A 19,898-nucleotide genomic window follows, 5' to 3' on the forward strand; every position below is an offset into this window, starting at 1 on the left:
ATTACTGTGTCAACTGTAAGGAAGGTGGTTGGGAGGACAAGAGTGAAAAAGGAGAGACAAGTTAGGAGGCTACCAGTTAGGAAATCCAGATGAGGGACTGAGCTTAAACCAGGTACAGAAAGGAGATGGAGAAGTGGACATCTTCGAGAGAATGAGAAGTAGCATTATGGGATCTGGTGATTAATTACAAGTAGTCTATGAGGGAGAGAGAAGCATCAAGACAATTACCATGTTTCTAGCTTGTGTCTCCATATGGATGGTGGTGACATTAACTGGGATGGGAAAACTGAAAAGGTTTGAGCTTAGGCAAAATAAAATGATGAGTTCAGTTCTGAACCCTGAATTTGGGATATATGAAATACCTACACGAGTGCACTGATCTCTTTCTCTCCCATGATTTAATTACACCTCAGGACAAGCGATGGGCTGTTTTTGGTATCTTTTTCACTATTGAATTGTAAGTTTCTCAAGGACAGGAATTTGTCCCTTCATCTCTGTGATCCTGAAATATAACACAAAGCTTAGGAGATAGATAGTAAGTTCTCAAAAGTTTATTGAGAGAATAAATGAAAGACTCAGGCCAGTGTGGCATTGCTTGAAATGTTCTTGACAATCTGATATCAACCTGGACGATGAGCTCTTTCACATCTTCTAATGTCGGGATGATACTCTTTTATCTTTCTATCCTCACTGTAACACTGGCATGTGGTAGGCGCCTAATGGGTTTGAAATAAATGAACTTGATCAAGTTTCCAGGTTTAATTCTTTCCTATTCTACCTCCTGATTATATAGTAGCCTCTCCAAAATATTTGCCTCTTTCTTTTAATTCTCTGTGCCTTTGCATTTATATCTCTGCCAGGAAGCACTTGATTTTCATTCTGTGCTTGTTTAATGACTGAAAAGCTTTTTAAGACTCAGCCTTTTCCTTCATGAAACTGTCTCAGTCTTCCAGAAACATGGTTAGGCATTTCCTTTCATATAACCTCACATTACTTCTGTATAGCTCTACATTAACACGTATCACTCAGGTAGTGTGGGCACCTCTCTTTCACTTTCCATTAGTATGTGGACTTCTTAAAAGCAATAACTGTGTCTTACTCAGTTTAGTAATCCTTGTGTCTAGTACAGTATCAGGTAAGAATATAGTAGGTACTCAGTGAATCAATTTAGACCCCATTTTTAACAAGGACATTTATGATTATTTTAATCAAGTAGAGTGCATGTTTTTTGGGGGGGATTTTTTTTTCAGTTCAGAAATGTTTTCAGGTATTCACATACAGTCACACACCCACACACCACACACAAAGTAATAAAGAATATATTCATAAATTCTAGACTGATTTCCCAAGGTAGAACCAATATCAAAGGGATGTGTTTATGTAATACAGGCTTTAAAAATGAGATATGACAGACTCAGATCAAAATGGTAAATGTGACATTGTTCTTTGATTTGTTAATTAAATTTCCAGTATCATGAGCTTAAAGGAGACAAATGTAGCGTTCAGACTCTTTGTCAAAGACATCAAGTTTCTGCTAAGAGTATAGGTTTCAAGACAACTATACTTGCCTAAAATCTATTTCCTCTGGTCCTAGATTTATGATCCCAACAACAACCGGTATGAAGTTCCAGTCCCTCTCAACATACCCAGGGTTCCATCCAGCACCTCTGAGAGTCGACTCTATGATGTCCTCATTAAGAAGAATCCTTTTGGGATTGAAATTCGCCGGAAGAGTACAGGCACTGTAATGTAAATGGCTCTTAGTCTGACTTGGAATTGATGGTTACCTGTATCATTGCCAGGTCCATTGTCCTTGGAGATACCCTGCTCAAAGCAACACACTGTCCATTTCCAGATTCATGAACAAGTTATTTCCTTCTGTTCTTATGAGAAATCTTTAGTGCCCTGGGAATAATTCCTGAGGCAGCTGCAGGTACCTAGGGATTCATTCAACAAATGTTTATGGGGTGCCTTCTCCATAGTACGTGGTTATAGAAGATGAGGTCTCTCTTTTTATGACAAAAAATACTAAGGAAATAACAAAAATAATTTAAGTTAAAATATGTAGAGGTTTAGATAGTGACAACTGCTATGCAGGAAAAAGAACAGGGTAATTGATAATTGTGGGGCGGTTACTGCTTTTGATACTGTGGTCAGAGGTGGTCTCTCCAAGGAGGTGACATTTGAAGTAGGACCTGGATGAGCAGATGCAGCCTCCCCCATGGAGATGGGGGAGGAGTGAGAGCACTTCAAGCAAATTGAGTAGTCAGTGCACAGACCAAGAAACAGGAGCAAACTTGCCTTATTAAGGGGAAAAAAGTCCAGTGTGGTGGCAGTAGTATCGTAAGTAAGGAGGTGAGTGGGGGGAGATGAGGCTGGGGTCCAGGTGGCTTGAGATCAGGAGTGGCCTTGAAGACGTCACAAGATGTTTCAGTGAGAATCACTGAAGAATTGCAAACAGGGCTTGACATGATGTGAGATGCTTAAAAAATAATCATTCTGGATGCTGTGTAGAAAGTGGACTATAGTGGGGCAAGGGTGGAAACTAGGCCTGCTGTGAAGTGGTGGCAGCTGAGATGGTGAGACAGATTGGTTTTGGCATTCTGGAGGGACCACTAGAAGGAGGTAGTGATAGAGGAAAACAGAAGAAAGAACTGGCTGCTGGGCTTGGATAGCAAGGGAGTCTATGATTATTTTAATCGTATAGACTTTATGTTTTGTGTGGGAGGTCAACAGGGGGGTTCTGGGTGGGAGGAGGAAATCAAGAGTTCAATTTCCCTGAGAAGTCAGTTGCTTGAAGCTATTAGAACAGCCCGTTTCTTTTGCACACGTTCCCTTTTGTGTTGCAGTTGGGACTCTCAGCTCCTTGGCTTCACCTTCAACGACATGTTCATCCGCATCTCCACGCGCCTCCCCTCCCAGTACCTCTATGGCTTTGGGGAAACTGAGCACACAGCCTTTCGAAGAGACTTGAACTGGAACACGTGGGGAATGTTTTCCCGAGACCAACCCCCGGGGGTAAGGGCAGAGCATTTGGGATCTGTGTCTTTGCCTCTGTCCACCCACACTGTGTATGCTTCATGTTTCATCTTTCCAGCACTCAACTTGGATGGTCACATTCTGCTTTTAGGCAAGTGGGCCAATTCTTGGGTTTCTTTGTTTCTTATGTGTTTATTTCACAGAGAAGACTAGACACGCCTTACCAATCAATTTGTTGAGTTTCATTCTCAATCTCTGTCTTTTTTCACCCTTTGTCTTCTAACCTCCTGCCACTTCTCCCCATGACTCTCCCAGTACAAGAAGAATTCCTATGGTGTCCACCCATACTACATGGCACTGGAGGAGGATGGCAATGCCCATGGGGTGCTCCTGCTAAACAGCAACGCCATGGGTAAGATGATGCTCTCATCTCCCCTTATTTTTGTGAATCAGTCATCCTTGAGGAACTTTAGAATGTGTTTGATCATGTTGCCCCTGAAGTCAAAATTATTATCTTGTGGAGAGTGCTTTTTATTTTTTTTCTTCATTCTCTTTAGCCTTTCTGTTTATTTCAGTTCAGTAACGTGTAGTAATAAGAATTAACTCTTATTTGGCATAAACAACGTAAGAAGGGGTAGCAAAACCAAGCAAGTCCCAAGTATCCTGGAGGTCAGCCAGTGGGAGCCACTAATATAATTTGAATTAGTGATGAAGCCGTGGGTCAGAGCACTCGCTCTGGGGGTACGAGGGTGTAAAGAAAATTTGCATGGTATATTGGAAAGGGGGTGGAAAATCAGGAAGTGGGGTTAAAAAGCATGCTTGTGAAAACTGGTGAAATCTGAATATGGCCTCTACCTGAGCTAATAGTATTGTATCAACATCAGTTTCCTGGTTTTGACAATGTACAATGGTTACGTAAGAAGTTGTCATTGGGGGAGGCTGGGTGAATTGTCCAAGAGAACTCTTAGTGCTACTTTTGCAACTTCTTGTAAGTTTTAAACTATTCTGAAATAAAAATGATAATAACAATTTTTAAAGAGCAGAAGGACAAAACATATAATAAGGTAATAAGTGCATGAAAGGGAAGAAAATCCAGGCGCAGATTACCCTGCAGACCTTCACTTAACTTTTTAAATTCTGTGTAGGTATAGTACAAAATACCTTCTCTCAGTACGCTACAATAAGGAGGCATAGGAAGAGGGAGAATGTATGAATTTCAGGGGTAATTTCTCACTTGAAGGGTTCCATATTGATTGGTATTTTCCTACATTTCCAGATGTGACATTCCAGCCCTTGCCTGCCTTGACATACCGAACCACAGGAGGAATTCTGGACTTCTATGTCTTCTTGGGGCCAACTCCAGAGCTTGTCACTCAGCAGTACACTGAGGTAGGAGGGAATTCAACTGGTTACCAAGTATTTATACAGCACATTCTGTAGTTCTTAGATGATAACTAGAATTTTTGGTCTTTCTGGGAGACAGGTAGGCTATAGAATAAGGAACAATAACTACATCCTGATAACCGTTATATTCGCAGCCTCTCAGGGCATTGCAGAATAGCAGAAGTATCAATAGTAGTGGTGCCACTGGTGGTAGTTGGCAGTGACAGTGGTAATAGTGGCGATGGTGGTGATGGTGGTGGTGGTGATGATGGTGGTGATGATGGTGGTGGCAGTGAGGGTGGTGATTGTGGCAATGGTGGTGATGGTGGTGGTGGTGATGATGGTGGTGGCAGTGAGGGTGGTGATTGTGGTGGTGAGGGTTGTTGTGGTGATGATGGCGATGGTAGTAATGGTGGTGGTGATGATGGTGATGGTAGTAATGGTGGTGGTGGCAGTGAGGGTGGTGGCAGTGACAGTGGTAATAGTGGCGATGGTGGTGATGGTGGTGGTGGTGATGATGGCGGTGATGATGGTGGTGGCAGTGAGGGTGGTGGCAGTGAGGGTGGTGATTGTGGTGGTGAGGGTTGTGGTAGTGGTTGTGGTCATAGTGGTCCCAACAGTTGCTTTGGCAGCAGCAACAAACACAGACATAAAACTTACTATATGTCACTGATTATTACTTGTTGCATGTCAGAGCACTTTACATACGTTAACTCATTCAGTCTTCACAAAAACACTATGAAACAAATATATTATTATCCTCAATTTACAAGTGAAGAAACAGATATAGAAGAGGTTATTTCACTTTTGCCCAGAGTCACGTAGCCAGCAGAGACTGGATCCCGTATGGTTACCCAGGCATTTTGGTATTTTGCTTCTGAATTTCGTGTTCTTAACCAGTAAGCTGGTCTGCCACTAGGAATCAGAGTAAAATCAGATTTTCCAAAACTCCTAGGGAGAGAGGTCAAGTCCGGCAGGAAGCTTTCTCCAAGTTATCTCAGTGGCTCTGCATCCTCTTAGTTTCTCTCTGGATTTGAATTTGTTGATTATCTGACTGGGGACACTGGAAAAATATTCTTATTACTTTGTGTACAACTTTAACCCAGATTCTTCTTTTTAAGGACTAAATTTTCTGTTTATTTTCTAGTTGATTGGTCGGCCAGTGATGGTTCCTTACTGGTCCTTGGGGTTTCAGCTGTGTCGCTATGGATACAAGAACGACGCTGAGATTGGTAGCTTGTATGATGAGATGGTGGCTGCCCAGATCCCCTATGTGCGTTTTCAGTCTGCGGGGTACTGGCTCTGGGGCCGCATGGCCAACCCTTGTCTCTGTATCTGGATTAGATTGTCTGATTTTTATCAGGTTCTATAAAATTACAAAGTACTTTCTCATACAGTATCACACTCAGCCTCACCCCTGCCCAGTAGTAATATAAGGGGGGTGGGTGTCATTGTCCCCAACTTGAAGAGTCACAGTGATTTGCCAAAGGAGGAGGGCAATGCGTCAGCCTGAGGGCTCTTTCTGCTAGATCATGCTTCCGTTTCTTTCACATGACTTCACAACATCTAGTCAAAAACATTCTTGCTACCGTAAAAATGTTGCCCAGAGAGTAGCTTTGCTTAGTTAAAAGAAATTGACCCAAATTCAGTCAGACCACTGTGTGTGTAGATATAACCTCAGTTCCAACGCTTTGCTGGCACTGCAGCCCAGTGTTCCCACAGCTTTGAGCTAATTCCTGGTTGAATGTAGGGATCTTGGGACTGGTTTCCAGAGGAAATAATTATGGAAACAAACTCCGCCTTCACTTGAAGATGAGAGAGGTCCACTAATCAGAGAATTGGTCCCATAAACCATTTACATACTTAATTTTATTCTATTGATTTTTCTATTGTTTACGATTGTTCCTACTAATGGAAAGTATAGCATGCAATATTTTATTCTTAATAAGAAAGCTGTGTCTGATAACCCCCAGGATTAGTTATTCCAAAGCAATTACAGGTGCTTTTGTTTGTTTTGTTTTAATGGGCTTACTATCCATGTTGTATTAGTACGGGGTAGTTTACATTATGTTATTTTTTCTGAGCCACTGATACCAGGGGCAGCCTCTGGGGATGGGGGTGGTAACCACAGTCGCTCCTTATACTGGCCCTTCACAAAGCACTTTCATCTGCTGCTTTCATTTATCTCCACAGCCTTGCCAGTTCGGCATTATCATCCTATTTTGTGCAAATTTAGTTTTTTTCTATTTTACGACTCAAAATTTGAAAATTAGGTGAATTTCCCAGAACCTAATACTTAACAAATCACAGAGGTGGGATTTGAAAGAATCAAAAAGATGCCGACTGAAATTCACCATTGGTTAGTGGAGTGTTGTTCTCACGTGGAGCCTGGGCTTTTGCAAGGTTCCTTTGTCCTCCTCCAGGACGTGCAGTATGCGGACATCGACTACCTGGAGCGGCAGCTGGACTTCACCCTCAGCCCCAAGTTTAAGGGGCTTCCAGCTCTGATTGCTCGAATGAAGGCCGACGGGATGCGGGTCATCCTCATTCTGGTCAGTCCCCGTGTGAATGGGTGGAGTCTGTTTGGAAGAGTGAATGGGATTTGGTGGAGAAAGCTTTGTACTTGTGTTTTCTTCCATGCTATGAGTAGAGAAGTTGAGGTTCAATAAGAAAAGTGTATTTCCCTGGATTCACAGAAGCTCTACAGCTCAGGTGGAAGCTGATGCCTCCGCTTTTGAAGAGTTCTCCATTTTTCTACCCTGGCTTTGGTTTTCTCAGCTGACCTGTGCTTTGATTTCAGGACCCAGCCATTTCTGGCAACGAGACAAAGCCCTATCCCCCTTTCACGCGGGGTGTGGAGGACGACGTCTTCATCAAAGATCCGAATGATGGAAGCATTGTCTGGGGAAAGGTATGCTCTGAGCAGTGATCCACTAATCCCCACACTGTTAGTGTGTTTGTACATTTTTTTTTTTTTTCTTTTCTGTTTGGACTCTGAGGTCAGAAGTTGTCATTTTCTCCATCAGTATTTGTCACCACTGTTAAGGAATTTTAAAGGAATGTATGTGCATTGTGAGATCCACTTTTCTTTAGATCAACCCTACAAGAAAATCAAATTATCACCTCTAGGGCATAGTTTATAGTTTCTTAGGAGATGCTATATAAGATAAATTATCTAGTGCATTGCTTTTAAACATTTTTCTCTTCACAGGTCTGGCCTGATTTTCCTGATATTGTTATCAACAGTTCTCTAGACTGGGAAAGTCAAGTGGAGGTAAAGGGCCTGTATGGATGTTGGGTGAAATCAGGGTTGCCAGGAAGGTGCAGCCATACTTAGGATACTGGACATCCCCATGGCATGGGCATGGGCGCGAGATGAGGAAACTTACGTAGGGAACATGTCCTGTGTGTCTGTCTGTGTGCCAGTCACTTTACATGCAATATTTTGCCCCAGTTGGGAGGTAGATATTATTATACTTTGCATAACTAAGACTCAGAGAGCTTAAATTACTTGTGTCCATGGTTTTAGGTGACAGAGTGGTGATTTCCAATCCAAGGCTGTCAGATTGCAAACATCCATGAAATTTCCGCTGAATGATACCTCGAAGAAACAGTGCCTTTTGTCTGAATTAGTGTATTTATTGTTGTTTTCATTATTGTTGTATTTGCCTTGTGTATCTCTTTTAAACAGTCTCCCACCCCTGTCTTTAGTGATTGGGTAATTTTCTCTGTACCTCTTTTTTTTCATGGACAGGCTTTTCCATCTTCTCTCTTATAAATCCCCCCATCTTTCCTTGGGTTTCCCAACTTTGATCTTATCTTCCAGTTTCCAGCCATATGTTAAAACTTGCACTCTCCTGGGAACAGGTTCTTACTTGTAATGGATCTCAGATGAGGACCCAAGGGAGAGAACCTAGCTTGCTGTGATCTCTGTTGCTTCTCACAGAAGATCACTTGAAGTTTCATGGTCCAGGCAGCCCACATGGACATAGGAATCCGCCAGAGAAGTTCAGGGTCATGGGCTCCTTGACTTTCTTTATTTAGTTTTTAGTATTTTCCGCCAGCTTAACGGCATATAATTGACAAATAAAATTGTATATATGTAAAGTGTACAATGTGATAATTTGATATACATATATATCATGAAATGATTATGAGAATCAGGTTAAGTAATGCATCCATCATTTCACATAGTTGCCATTTGTGTACTGTGTGGTGAGAATGTTTAAGATCTACTCTCTTAGCAACTTTTAAGTATACGATACAGTATTATTAACGACAATCACCATGTTGTACATTAGTCTCAGAAACGTATTCATCTTATAAATGAAGGCTTGCAACCTTTGACCAGCATCTCCTCATTTCCCCCACCCCCTGGCACCCGGTAATCACCACTCTACTCTCTGTTTCTATGAGTTCAACTTTTTTTTTTTTTTCCTCAGATTCCACATATAAGTGAGATCATACAGAATTTGTCGTTCTCTGTCTGGCTTATTTCACTTAGAATAATGCCTTCTAGGCTTATCCATGTTGTTGCAAATGGCAGGTTTTCCTTCTTTCTCATAGCTGAATAATATTCCATCGTATGTATAGACACCACACGTTCTTTATCCATTCATCTGTGGACAGACACTTAGGTTACTTCAACATCTTGGCTATTGTGAATAAATGCTGCAATGAACATGGGAGTACAGATATCTCTTCAAGATGCTAGTTTCACTTCCTTCAGGATATATACCCAGAAGTAGAATTGCTGGATCATACAGTAGTTCTATTTTTAATTTTTTGAGGGAATGCCATACTATTGGGTTAGCCAAAAAGTTTGTTCTGGTTTTTCCATAACATCTTATGGAAAAACCCTAACGAAGTTTTTGCTAACCCAGTATTTTCTGTAGTGGCTGTACCAATTTATATTCCCCCCAGCGGTGCACAAGGGTTCCCTTTTCTTCACATGCTTGCCAACACTTGTTATCTCTCATCTTTTTCATAAAAGCTGTCCTAACAGATTATCATTGTGGTTTTTCTTTTTTTTTTTTTAATTTTTATTTATTTCTTTATTCATTTATGGCTGTGTTGGGTCTTCGTTTCTGTGCGAGGGCCTTCTCCAGTTGTGGCAAGCGGGGGGCCACTCTTCATCGCGATGCGCGGGCCTCTCACTATCGCGGCCTCTCTTGTTGCGGGGCACAGGCTCCAGACGCGCAGGCTCAGTAATTGTGGCTCACGGGCCCAGCTGCTCCGCGGCATGTGGGATCTTCCCAGACCAGGGTTCGAACCCGTGTCCCCTGCATTGGCAGGCAGATTCTCAACCACTGTGCCACCAGGGAAGCCCATCATTGTGGTTTTGATTTGCATTTCCTTGATGATTAGTGATGCTGAGAACCTTTTCATGTACCTGTTGGCCGTTTGTATGCCTTCTTTGGAAATATGTCTGTTCAGGTCCTTTGTCCATTTTTAAATCAATAGATTTGTGGGTTGTTTTTTTGTTTGTTTGTTTTTTTGCTATTGAGTTGTATAAGCTCCTTATATACTTCTGATATTAACTCATCAGGTATTTGATTTACAAATATTTTCTCCCATTCTGTAAGTTGCCTTTTCATTTTGTTGATTGTTTCCTTAACTGTGGAGAAGCTTTTTAGTTTGATGTAATCCCACTTGTTTATTTTTGCTTTTGTTGCTTGTGTTTTTGGTGTCAAATCCAAAAAAATCATTGCCAAGACCAATGTCAAGGAGCTTTTTCCTGTGTTTTCTTCTAGGAGTTTTATGGTTTCAGGTTTTACATTTAAGTCTTTAATTCATTTTGAATTAATTTTTGTGAGCAGTGTAAGATAGGAGTCCAGTTTCATTCTTTTGCGTGTGGATATCCACGTTTTTCTTTTTTCTTAGATTCACCACCCCCCCACCCCCCACCGCTTTCCCCCCTTGGTGTCCATACGTTGTTCTCTACATATCCACATTTTTCTAACACTGTTAACAGAAGATTATCCTTTCCCCATTTGTGTTCTTGGCACCCTTGTCAAAGATTAATTGACTGCATGTGTGTGGGTTTATTTCTGGGCTTTCTATTATGTTCCACTGGTCTATGTGTCTGTTTTTATGGCAGTACCATGACTTTTAAATCAGTATGCTGGGGAGAGGGCCACTTCAGCAATCAAGAAGTTGGCTACCACTGTGTGAGCCCCGCAGTACATCGGCCGTTAGAGGCAATACTGCCACCTTGAGGGCATTTGGAAATCTGTGGGACAGTTTTGATTATTGCAAGGGGAGCACCAAGTGACATTTTGTAGGCAGTGACCAGGGATGCCCCAATTGCAGGGGATTTTCCACCAAGAATTCTCCTGCCCTAAATGCCAATTGTGCCCCTGATGAGAAATACTTCATTAGGGGGTCGCAGTGTTTGTTAGGTAGCACATAAGACATTCTCAATAGATAGAATGATTTTAACTATTTATATTAATAAGACCCACTTGATGAGATTAGTGGGCCTGAGGCTACTGGATCTGAAGCTTAGATGTTTAATACAGTAAGCCTGGCATGGGGCCTAGGAATTGCATTTTGGTAGCACACAATGGATTGTGATAAGTAATCCTGGGACCAGACATGCAAGTGGGTACATCATGAGTTGAGGACTAGGGAAAGTGAGGACAGAAGCAATGAGGCAAGAGTGGAATACAGACAGGAGTGAGGCAGAGCCAGTACCTTGGAGAACAGCAGAACATTTTAAATTTCATGGGTAAGGGTCAGAGTACCTTTTAGTGGGGTTAATAAATCAAAGTTAGTCAAGTTTCTCACTTGTATCTCATTTGGGATTCAGTTATCACTTGGACGCGGCTGGTGTTGACTCTGTTTATTCCAATTCTCCACTTCCCTCCTCTACCCCATGTTTCTAACCCTGCCTGAGCTGGAGTTCTCTGTTTCTGGTGAAAGGTTCTATTTTGTTGGGTCCATGTTTCTATGTCCATTTTCTAACAAAAAGGCAACCTTGGCATGCCTCCCTTTCACGAGATGCTCAGTGGTCTGGCTCACTACCTCGGAAGCTCTCTGTGAGCTGGATCCCTGCACACTGATCCATTTCTGGTTTTTTCTGTGTGTTCTTTTTGGCCTTTTTTCTAGACATTTGGGATTCCACTTGCCTTTTGCCTATCATGTATAGGTACTGGAGGTTCCCTAGACCAAGTCCTTTTTCTGTTGTTTCCTCCCCACCCACACTCTTGCCACCAGCATTATTTAGCTTTTTAACTCTTGAAATACACTGATGAACACAGAGGAACCAATTTACTGAGACATACAAAGGACCATAAAGCTCCATAACAAGCATCATAGCTATATAGAAATTTAAGAATATTTGCTATTGCTAAGTGGCGTGAACTTACAATTATGCTCTGAACATTTATCTTATGTCAGCTTCTAAGCTAAGCATGGTTGGGGAATACAAAAGTCAACAAGGGCCTTGATCTCAAAAGGGTTATAGTTCAGGAGTTATACCTTGGGTCCATTTTTCAGGTTAAAATAAAGACACAGTTTTTTATTATTTGAAGAAGATAAGAGAAAGGGGAGTTGAAACTTCCTCTTTTAAGTCCTCCCAATTTAGTTGACACACAACTGCACTATTCAAGTGATTCTGAAACCATAGAAAACCCAGATACATATCAGTTAGATAGTCTTATGTAATAAAATGCAGTCTTATCTCTCACCCTTTTTTCCTACTGGGAATGAGATAGGAGAGGATCAGCTGGATGTTTCTTTTCAACCTGTTGACAATGCATCTGCTGTCTGCCCCTTTCAAGCTGCAGTCTCCCTGGCTCATGCTTTGTCTTTGAGGAGTGCTTAGGAAATTGCAGGACAGAAGTTGAGGGGTGGGTATCTGACGGTGGAAAAAGTGAGTTCAGGGTGTTGATGGCTACCATTCATGTTGATACAAAGAGGAAAACAGTCCATGGATGCTTTCCAAATGATAAGAAGGTGTCTCATTTGTGCTCATTTCTGTTCTTTGAGCTCATTGTATTTCAAATAAGCCAAGAACATTACTTAAGCTCATAACTTTGGATTAACTATCACCACACAGTGTAGGCTTTGCATGAGTTAAGCTTTCAGGAAATGCCTGTTTTCTGTCTAATATATTTGTTTGGGACAAATAAATTGTATTTACTTTTTACAGCAATACCGAGCTTATGTGGCCTTCCCGGACTTTTTCCGTAATTCAACCATCACGTGGTGGAAAAGGGAGTTGAGAGAAATGTACACCAATCCACGGGATCCAGAGAAGAGCTTGAAGTTTGATGGCCTGTGGATTGTAAGTGTGTGTGTTTGTGTCTGTGTGCATGGGAATAGGTGTGTTTCTATCTCTGTGTGCCTAAGCATATGTATTACTGACCTTTAATCAAAAGGTGTAATAGTCATCCAAGAAAGACCTTGGACATATCAGACTGCGGTTCCTCCAATCTGGAGTGGACCATTCTGATACTCCTCATACCTTGTACCTTGTCTGAAGTTCTTGCTGTAGAATTCCAAGCTGATTACCAGGAATTCCTTGGAACTGAGCCTGCCTCACACCCTGAGTGAGAATTTTTTTCAAATCCTCCAGCCAGTCATTCTGTAGGGCTTAATTGATCTTTTTCAGGCTGGATTTGATGAATCTCCCTGGGCTGGTATCTATGGAATTACTGGATGGTGAACAATTATTCTCTACTTCCTTGTCTCTGAGTTGACAGTATATAATTCTTTTTAAAAGTAAAGTATTCCTGTGTTTGACATTTCCAGGATATGAATGAACCGGCGAGCTTCGTGAGTGGGGCAGTCCCTCCAGGCTGCAAGGATGCCTATCTGAACCACCCTCCCTACATGCCACGTAAGGACCCTTGGCCCCCTCTACTGGCAGTGCCATGGCTGCAGGGAGTGAGCTGCAAGAGTCCAGCAGCCAGACATTTATCCTGATGTTCAGGGACATCCTGACTGACACTCTGGTTTTGGGGGGACCAAAGACAAACACACTCCAAGAACTTTACCCAGTTGGGTGTGGGCAAGTTATTGGTCCCTTTGGGTAAGTTTCTCAAATTTTTTTCAAAAAACACTTAACTGTGGTGATGTCTCTAAAGGATCCCACGGCTAGGTGTCTTACTTCTTCAGGCTCATGTTAATCCCTCCACAGGAATTTATTGTGTCACCAGTGGGTGGAAAGTAATGGCCTTGCCTTATCATGGAGTCAGTGACTTTGGCGTTGTACTTGTGTTCATGTCTTGGCTCCGGAAATTATACTCGCTATGAGCTGTGTGACCTTTAGCAGATTACTTGCTATTTTCTGATCTCAGTTTTTTAAACTGTAAAAGGAAGATAATGATATCTTCTCCAAAGAACTATGATAAGAATTACATAAGATAACGTACATGTTAAAAGCCTAGGTTGGAGCCTGTCACGCAGTAAGTGTTTGACAACTGCGTTCTTCCCCATGCCCCTGCTTTCTCCTGGGGAACCCTCTGGGGCCCTGGATGTTGAAAACACCTGCGAGTGCCATTGTAGCTCAGAGCCGGGCATGTTTCCATGCCCCTGGGGAGGAGAGGCACCCATTGCAGGGGTCAAGTTAGTCTTATGATCCAGAGTCCAATCCCATGAGGAGAGGTCAAGGATAAACAGGATCAGGCAGGGGTGGATTTCACATCACTAGATCTTTCTCCTCAGATTTGGAGTCCAGGGACAGGGGCCTGAGCAGCAAGACCCTGTGCATGGAGAGCCAGCAGCTCCTGCCTGATGGCTCCCCGGTGCGGCACTACGACGTGCACAGCCTGTACGGATGGGCTCAGACCAGACCCACGTACGAGTGAGTCATCAACTACCTTCTCCAGTCGGGACAGCCTGCAGGGACAGCCAGGGACTGATGAAGCTACACTGCTCGTCCTTTCATTCCCTCTTCCAAGAGTTAAGAAGGCTTTAATTATAGCTCTGTCGCAATTCTCGTTTATTAAATACTCATGAGCACGGAGCCAGACCCTGTGATCCTAGTTAGCAGGACAGATTTAAATAAGGCATGGTCCTTATTTAAGTAAGAGACTGATAGTCCTAGTGGAGGAAATACACGTGGAGACATAAGTAAGTTTATCACGCAGCGTGGATGATGCTATAATAACTTTAGTTATTGTAAGGGAACACAGAGGACTGGATATCTCTTTCCTTTTTTTCAAAAGTGACTCATCTCTATTAGAATTTATTTTTTGTCATTCTTTTTGGGTAGCCAACTGGTGTTCTACTTAATTATCACTGTCCCATTTTGTGTGCTCATTCAGTGCTTAATAAGAAGTATCCTAAGGAAAGCCTTATAAAGGAATTCATCTTCTTCTTTCCCAAATATATAAACTAAGTATTGAGTAAATAGCAAAATTTAGTGATTACCTATTATTTTTAGGTGATCTGGTGAGTTTATTACATTGTGAAGTTTTTTTTTTATATGAAACACTATAAAACACAATGTAAAGATACAACTTTTAATATTATCACCATCATATGGAGTCAGTCAGTGAGGAACCTCATGGCTCAGATTTCCATATTCCCTTCTGTGACCCAGGAGATATTTTGTCACCATGCCCTAGGCTCAGGAGCTCTGGGAGGAGAAGGTTTGTGGCCTTTCCTCGCCTGCTGTGCCCTAAATCACCCCCTTGTTCCCCTCCGAGCAGAGCTGTGCAGGAGGTGACGGGACAGCGAGGGATCATCATCACTCGCTCCACTTTTCCCTCTTCTGGCCGCTGGGGAGGACACTGGCTGGGTGACAACACGGCTGCGTGGGACCAGCTGAAGAAATCTATCATTGGTGTGTGGGCTGCTGGGAGAGGAGAGGAGTTGGGGTCTTCGATCAAGGCTTCTCCAAGGAGGGAAGAGGAGGCAGGTCCTGAGTGCCTTGTCTGACACAGCTGTGGTTCTCGTTGCAGGCATGATGGAGTTTAGCCTCTTCGGCATATCCTTTGTAAGTGTCCTTTGGATTACTCCTAATCACCAAGCAGATGGTGACATCTTTCAGAAATCATTAACGGGCCCATTTTATTCTACCCTGTTTCAGACAGGAGCAGATATTTGTGGATTCTTTCAAGATGCTGAATATGAAATGTGTGCTCGCTGGATGCAGCTGGGGGCCTTTTACCCCTTCTCGAGGAACCACAACAGCATTGGGGCCAGGGTAGGACATTTGAGCTCAGAGCTCAAAAGTTCTGTGTCACCAGGAACACAGACTCCCTTTTTGAACTACAAGTAATGTAGTCTGTATTCCCCAAGGACATCTTCAAAACCATTAAACCCTCATGTTTCTTTTTTTAAAATTTGATATACATATATATCGTGAAATGATTATCACAGTAGGGTCAGTTAACACCTCCATCATGTCACATAATTACCATTTCTTTTTTGTTGTGAGAACGTTTAATATCTACGCTCTTAGCAACTTTCAAGTATATAATACAGTATTGTTAACTATGGACACCATGCTATACATTATATCACCAGAAATATTTAATTTATAACAAGAAGTTTTTACTCTTTGACCAACATCTCCCCATTTCTCTCACCTCCCAGCCCCTGATAACTACCATTCCAAGTCCTAAGAGGGAAGTTTATAGAAAAAGGAAAGATATCAAATAAGCAACCTAACTTTACACCTCAAGGAACTAGCAAAAGAAGAACAAACTAAGCCCAAAGTTAGCAGAAGAATGGAAATAACGAAGATCAGAGCAGAAATAAATAAAATAGAGACCAGAAAATAGAAAAGATCAATGAAACTAAGAGCTGGTTCTTTGAAAAGATAAACAAAATTGACAAACCTTTAGCTAGATTTCTTAAGACAAAAAGAGAGGAAGCTCAAATATAAATAAAATTGTAAATGAAAAAGGGGACATTATAACTGATACCACAGAAATATAAAAGATCATAAGAGACTACTATGAACAATTATATACTGACAAATTGGACAACCTGGTTGAAATGGGTAAATTTCTAGAAACATGAATCTACCAAGACTGAATCATGAAGAGATAGAAAATCTGAACAGACTAGTAATGAGTAAGGAGATCAGTAATCAAAAATCTCCCAACAAAGAAAAGCCCAGGACCAGATGGTTTCCTTGGTGAAGTCTATAAAACATTTAAAGACGAATTAATGCCAATACTTCTCACCTCCAAAAAATTAAAGGTTTGGGAACACTGCCAAACTAATTTTACAAGACCAGCATTACCCTGATACTTAAGCAGATAAGGACACTACAAGAAAAGAAAAAGAGGCCAATATACTGCAAGAAAAGAAAAACAGGCCAATATCCCTGATGAATATAGTTCTAAAAAGTTTTAACAAAATATTAGTACAATGAATTTGACAGCACACTGAAAGAATGATGCATCATGATCAAGTGGGATTTAACCTTGGGATGCAAGGATGGTTCAATATATGCAAATCATGTGATATACCACATTAATAGAATAAAAGATAAAAATCATATGATCATCTTAATAGGTGCAGGGAAAAAAAAGACTTGACAAATACAACATCTTTTCATGATTAAAAACTCTCAACAAATTGAGTATAGAAGGAATGTACCTCAACATAATAAAGGCCGTATATGACAAGCTCATGGCTAATATTATACTCAACAGTGAAAAGTTGAAAGCTTTTTCTCTAAGATCAGGACAAAGACAAGGGTTCCCACTCTCACTACTCCTAGTCAACATAGTACTGGAAGTCCTAGTCAGAGCCATCAGATGAGAAAAAAAAAGCATTCAAATCAGAAAGGAAGAAGTAAAATGGTCTCTGTTTACAGTTTATATGATCTTATATACAGAAAATCCTAAAGATGTCACCAAAAAACTATTAGAAACTAATCAATGAATTCAGTGAAGTTGCACAATATAAAATCAACATACAGAAATCGATTGCCTTTCTATACAATAACAGTGAAATATCTGAAAAAGGAATAAAGAAAACAATCCCATTCACAATAGCATCAGAACACAATAAAGTACTTAGCAATAAACTTAACCAGGCAGGTGAAAGATCTGTACACTGAAAACTGTAAGACACTGATGAAAGAGACAAGTGGAAAAATATTCTGTGTTCATGGATCAGAAGAATTAACATTGTTAAAATGTCCGTACTAAAACCATCTATGAAGTCAATGTAATTCCAATCAAAATTCTAATGGGATTTTTCACAGAAATAGAAAAAAATATCCTAAAAGTTGTAAGGAATTACAAAAGACCACGGACAGCTAAAGCAGTCCTGAGAAAGAACAAAGCTAGAGGCATCAGGCGTCCTGATTTCAAACTATATTACAAAGCTATAATAATCAAAACCATATGGTCTAGTAATCAAAACAGTATGGTATTGGCATAAAAAATAGACTCATAGACCAATGGAACAGAATCGGAGCCCAGAAATAAACCTTTGCGTGTACTGTCAACTAATATTTGACAAGAGAGCCAAAAATACTCTGTGGAGAAAACATAGTCTCTTTAATGCATGATGTTGGTAAAACTAGATAATCACAGGCACACTCACAAAAATAAATCTTACCACACTCACAAAAATTAACTCAAAATGGATTAAGACCTGAAACCATAAAACTCCTAGAAGAAAACAGGGAAAAATCTACTTGACATTGTTCTTGGCAATTTTTTTTTTTTGATATGACACCAAAAGCACAAAGAACAGAAGCAAAATTAAAGAAGTGGAACTACATCACACTAAAAAGCTTCTGCATGGAATCAACAAAATGAAAAGACAACCCACAGAATGGGAGAAAATACTTGCAAACTATGTATCTGATAAAGGGTTAATATCCAAAATATATAAGGCACTCATACAACTCAATAGCAAAAAAAAAAAAAAAAAAAATCTGATTTAAAAATGGGCAGAGGAACTGAATAGACATTTTTCCAAAGAAGATATACAAATAGCCAACAAGTACATGAAAAAATCCTCATGTTTCAATGAATCAATATTCTTTCAGTTTGGGCATTGTACCAAATATATACCCCACCCCCCATTTCTTATGGGGAATTTTTTTCAACTGTCCTGGGAAAGCTTCAGTGACCTCTTTTGGTCTATTAAAAATATTCTTTGAGTCTCATCTATAGTCATTGTTGGTTTAGCTCTGTTTGATCTTCATTTGGAATAAATGTTCAGTGATCTCCTTACATCCCCCAGGTCCCCTAAGTTGAGCCCTGAACACTTTCTTTTCTCCTTAGAGGCAAGACCCTGTGTCCTGGGATTCTACCTTTGTGACTATCTCCAGAAGTGTCCTGCAGACCAGATACGCCCTGTTGCCATATCTGTACACCCTGATGCACAGGGCCAACACAGAGGGCAGCACTGTTGTGCGGCCTCTTCTCCATGAGTGAGTGTCTAGCGAGGATACCAATGACTAAGTGATAACTTTATTCTATATGGTGGCAGTTGAAGAAAACAATTCTTCCAAATTAAAGGCATGACTGCTTTTGCCAAAAGCTCTCTAGGCACAGACTGTACGTTATGACTCCTCTTAGCATGGTGTCAGTCACACCTTAGCTCTTTGGTAAAAGACTACTGATTTTTTTTGAAAAATTTCAAAATGATATACAATACAACACGAATAATTTCTTTCTAATTTGGGCCTGTAAAGACCTACCTATCCTTTATAGTAGCTCAGGTCACAAAAGAAGGCATTCCAGGGGCATATCTGAGGAATGGAGGCCATTCTTGCGTTAAAATGTGCTGTGGTTAAGAAACGTGTGGAGATATTGTTAGGTGAGAACGTGTCTAAATCCAGCCGTTTCTGGGGTTTGAAGAACATGACATGTAGAAAGTGAGCATGCATCTAATTAAGGTTGACCTAGGGCAAGAATAAAGGATGGCATAGGATGCGGCTGGATTTCCAACTTGGGTCTGAACTTGCGGAGTTTCTTCAAGGCCTCGATCTGGAGTCCTGTAGGGGTCCTAATTGTGGTACCTTGGTTTCCCTCTCCAGGTTTGTGTCAGACCAGGTGACCTGGGATGTAGACAGTCAGTTCCTTCTGGGCCCAGCCTTCCTGGTCAGCCCTGTCCTAGAGCCTGTGAGTATGGAGGCCTCTGATGAATAGAGGATCCCAGCTATGAGGCCGGTGACTAGTCGAGGAGAAGAGGCCTCATCTGATGGGGTCCTGAGATGTGGTTTCTTATTCTACCTCTGTCTCTTCCTCTCCCTCTGAGCTGAAGTTCATCACTTAGGTGTTCTGGTCCTCAGCTCCCTCATCTTTAAAATCAGTATAATGAATTCTGATTCATTGGATAATCAAGAAGGAAAAAACCCTTTGATATATTTGAAGATATAATCATTTCTTCTTTAATTGAAATAAGGAGTATGAGTCAGGTGGGGACAGTACTATAAGGAAATCCTTGCTATCCTCTATCACCATTAAAACAAAACTTTTCAGAAGGATCATTTGTAGCAATGTGTATAATTTTGTTGCTGGCTAGCTCTTCCCTTCCTCCAAAAGAGGTCCTCAGGCAGCCATTTCTTTACTTCATTTATCAATGATTAGGCTTCTGATTAAAAT

The 19,898-nt window shown here is 41.1% G+C and overlaps 1 protein-coding gene across 4 annotated transcripts in view; it reads left to right on the forward strand.

Moving 5' to 3' along the window:
• Positions 1-19,898, forward strand: part of MGAM (maltase-glucoamylase) — a 107,369-nt gene that overhangs the window by 70,963 nt on the left and 16,508 nt on the right. For all 4 annotated transcript variants that reach the window (XM_068549592.1, XM_068549589.1, XM_068549588.1 and 1 more), the window contains exons 27-42: positions 1,595-1,749; positions 2,850-3,018; positions 3,295-3,391; positions 4,256-4,368; positions 5,510-5,635; positions 6,786-6,914; positions 7,163-7,273; positions 7,574-7,636; positions 12,518-12,652; positions 13,120-13,207; positions 14,035-14,173; positions 15,024-15,157; positions 15,276-15,310; positions 15,404-15,520; positions 18,573-18,721; positions 19,331-19,415. In XM_068549592.1, the coding sequence (XP_068405693.1) occupies positions 1,595-1,749; positions 2,850-3,018; positions 3,295-3,391; positions 4,256-4,368; positions 5,510-5,635; positions 6,786-6,914; positions 7,163-7,273; positions 7,574-7,636; positions 12,518-12,652; positions 13,120-13,207; positions 14,035-14,173; positions 15,024-15,157; positions 15,276-15,310; positions 15,404-15,520; positions 18,573-18,721; positions 19,331-19,415 (1,845 nt within the window). The remainder of the gene's footprint in view (positions 1-1,594; positions 1,750-2,849; positions 3,019-3,294; positions 3,392-4,255; positions 4,369-5,509; positions 5,636-6,785; positions 6,915-7,162; positions 7,274-7,573; positions 7,637-12,517; positions 12,653-13,119; positions 13,208-14,034; positions 14,174-15,023; positions 15,158-15,275; positions 15,311-15,403; positions 15,521-18,572; positions 18,722-19,330; positions 19,416-19,898) is intronic.

The sequence above is a fragment of the Eschrichtius robustus genome, chromosome 8 (assembly GCF_028021215.1).
Source record: "Eschrichtius robustus isolate mEscRob2 chromosome 8, mEscRob2.pri, whole genome shotgun sequence".
NCBI classification, from domain to species: domain Eukaryota; kingdom Metazoa; phylum Chordata; class Mammalia; order Artiodactyla; family Eschrichtiidae; genus Eschrichtius; species Eschrichtius robustus.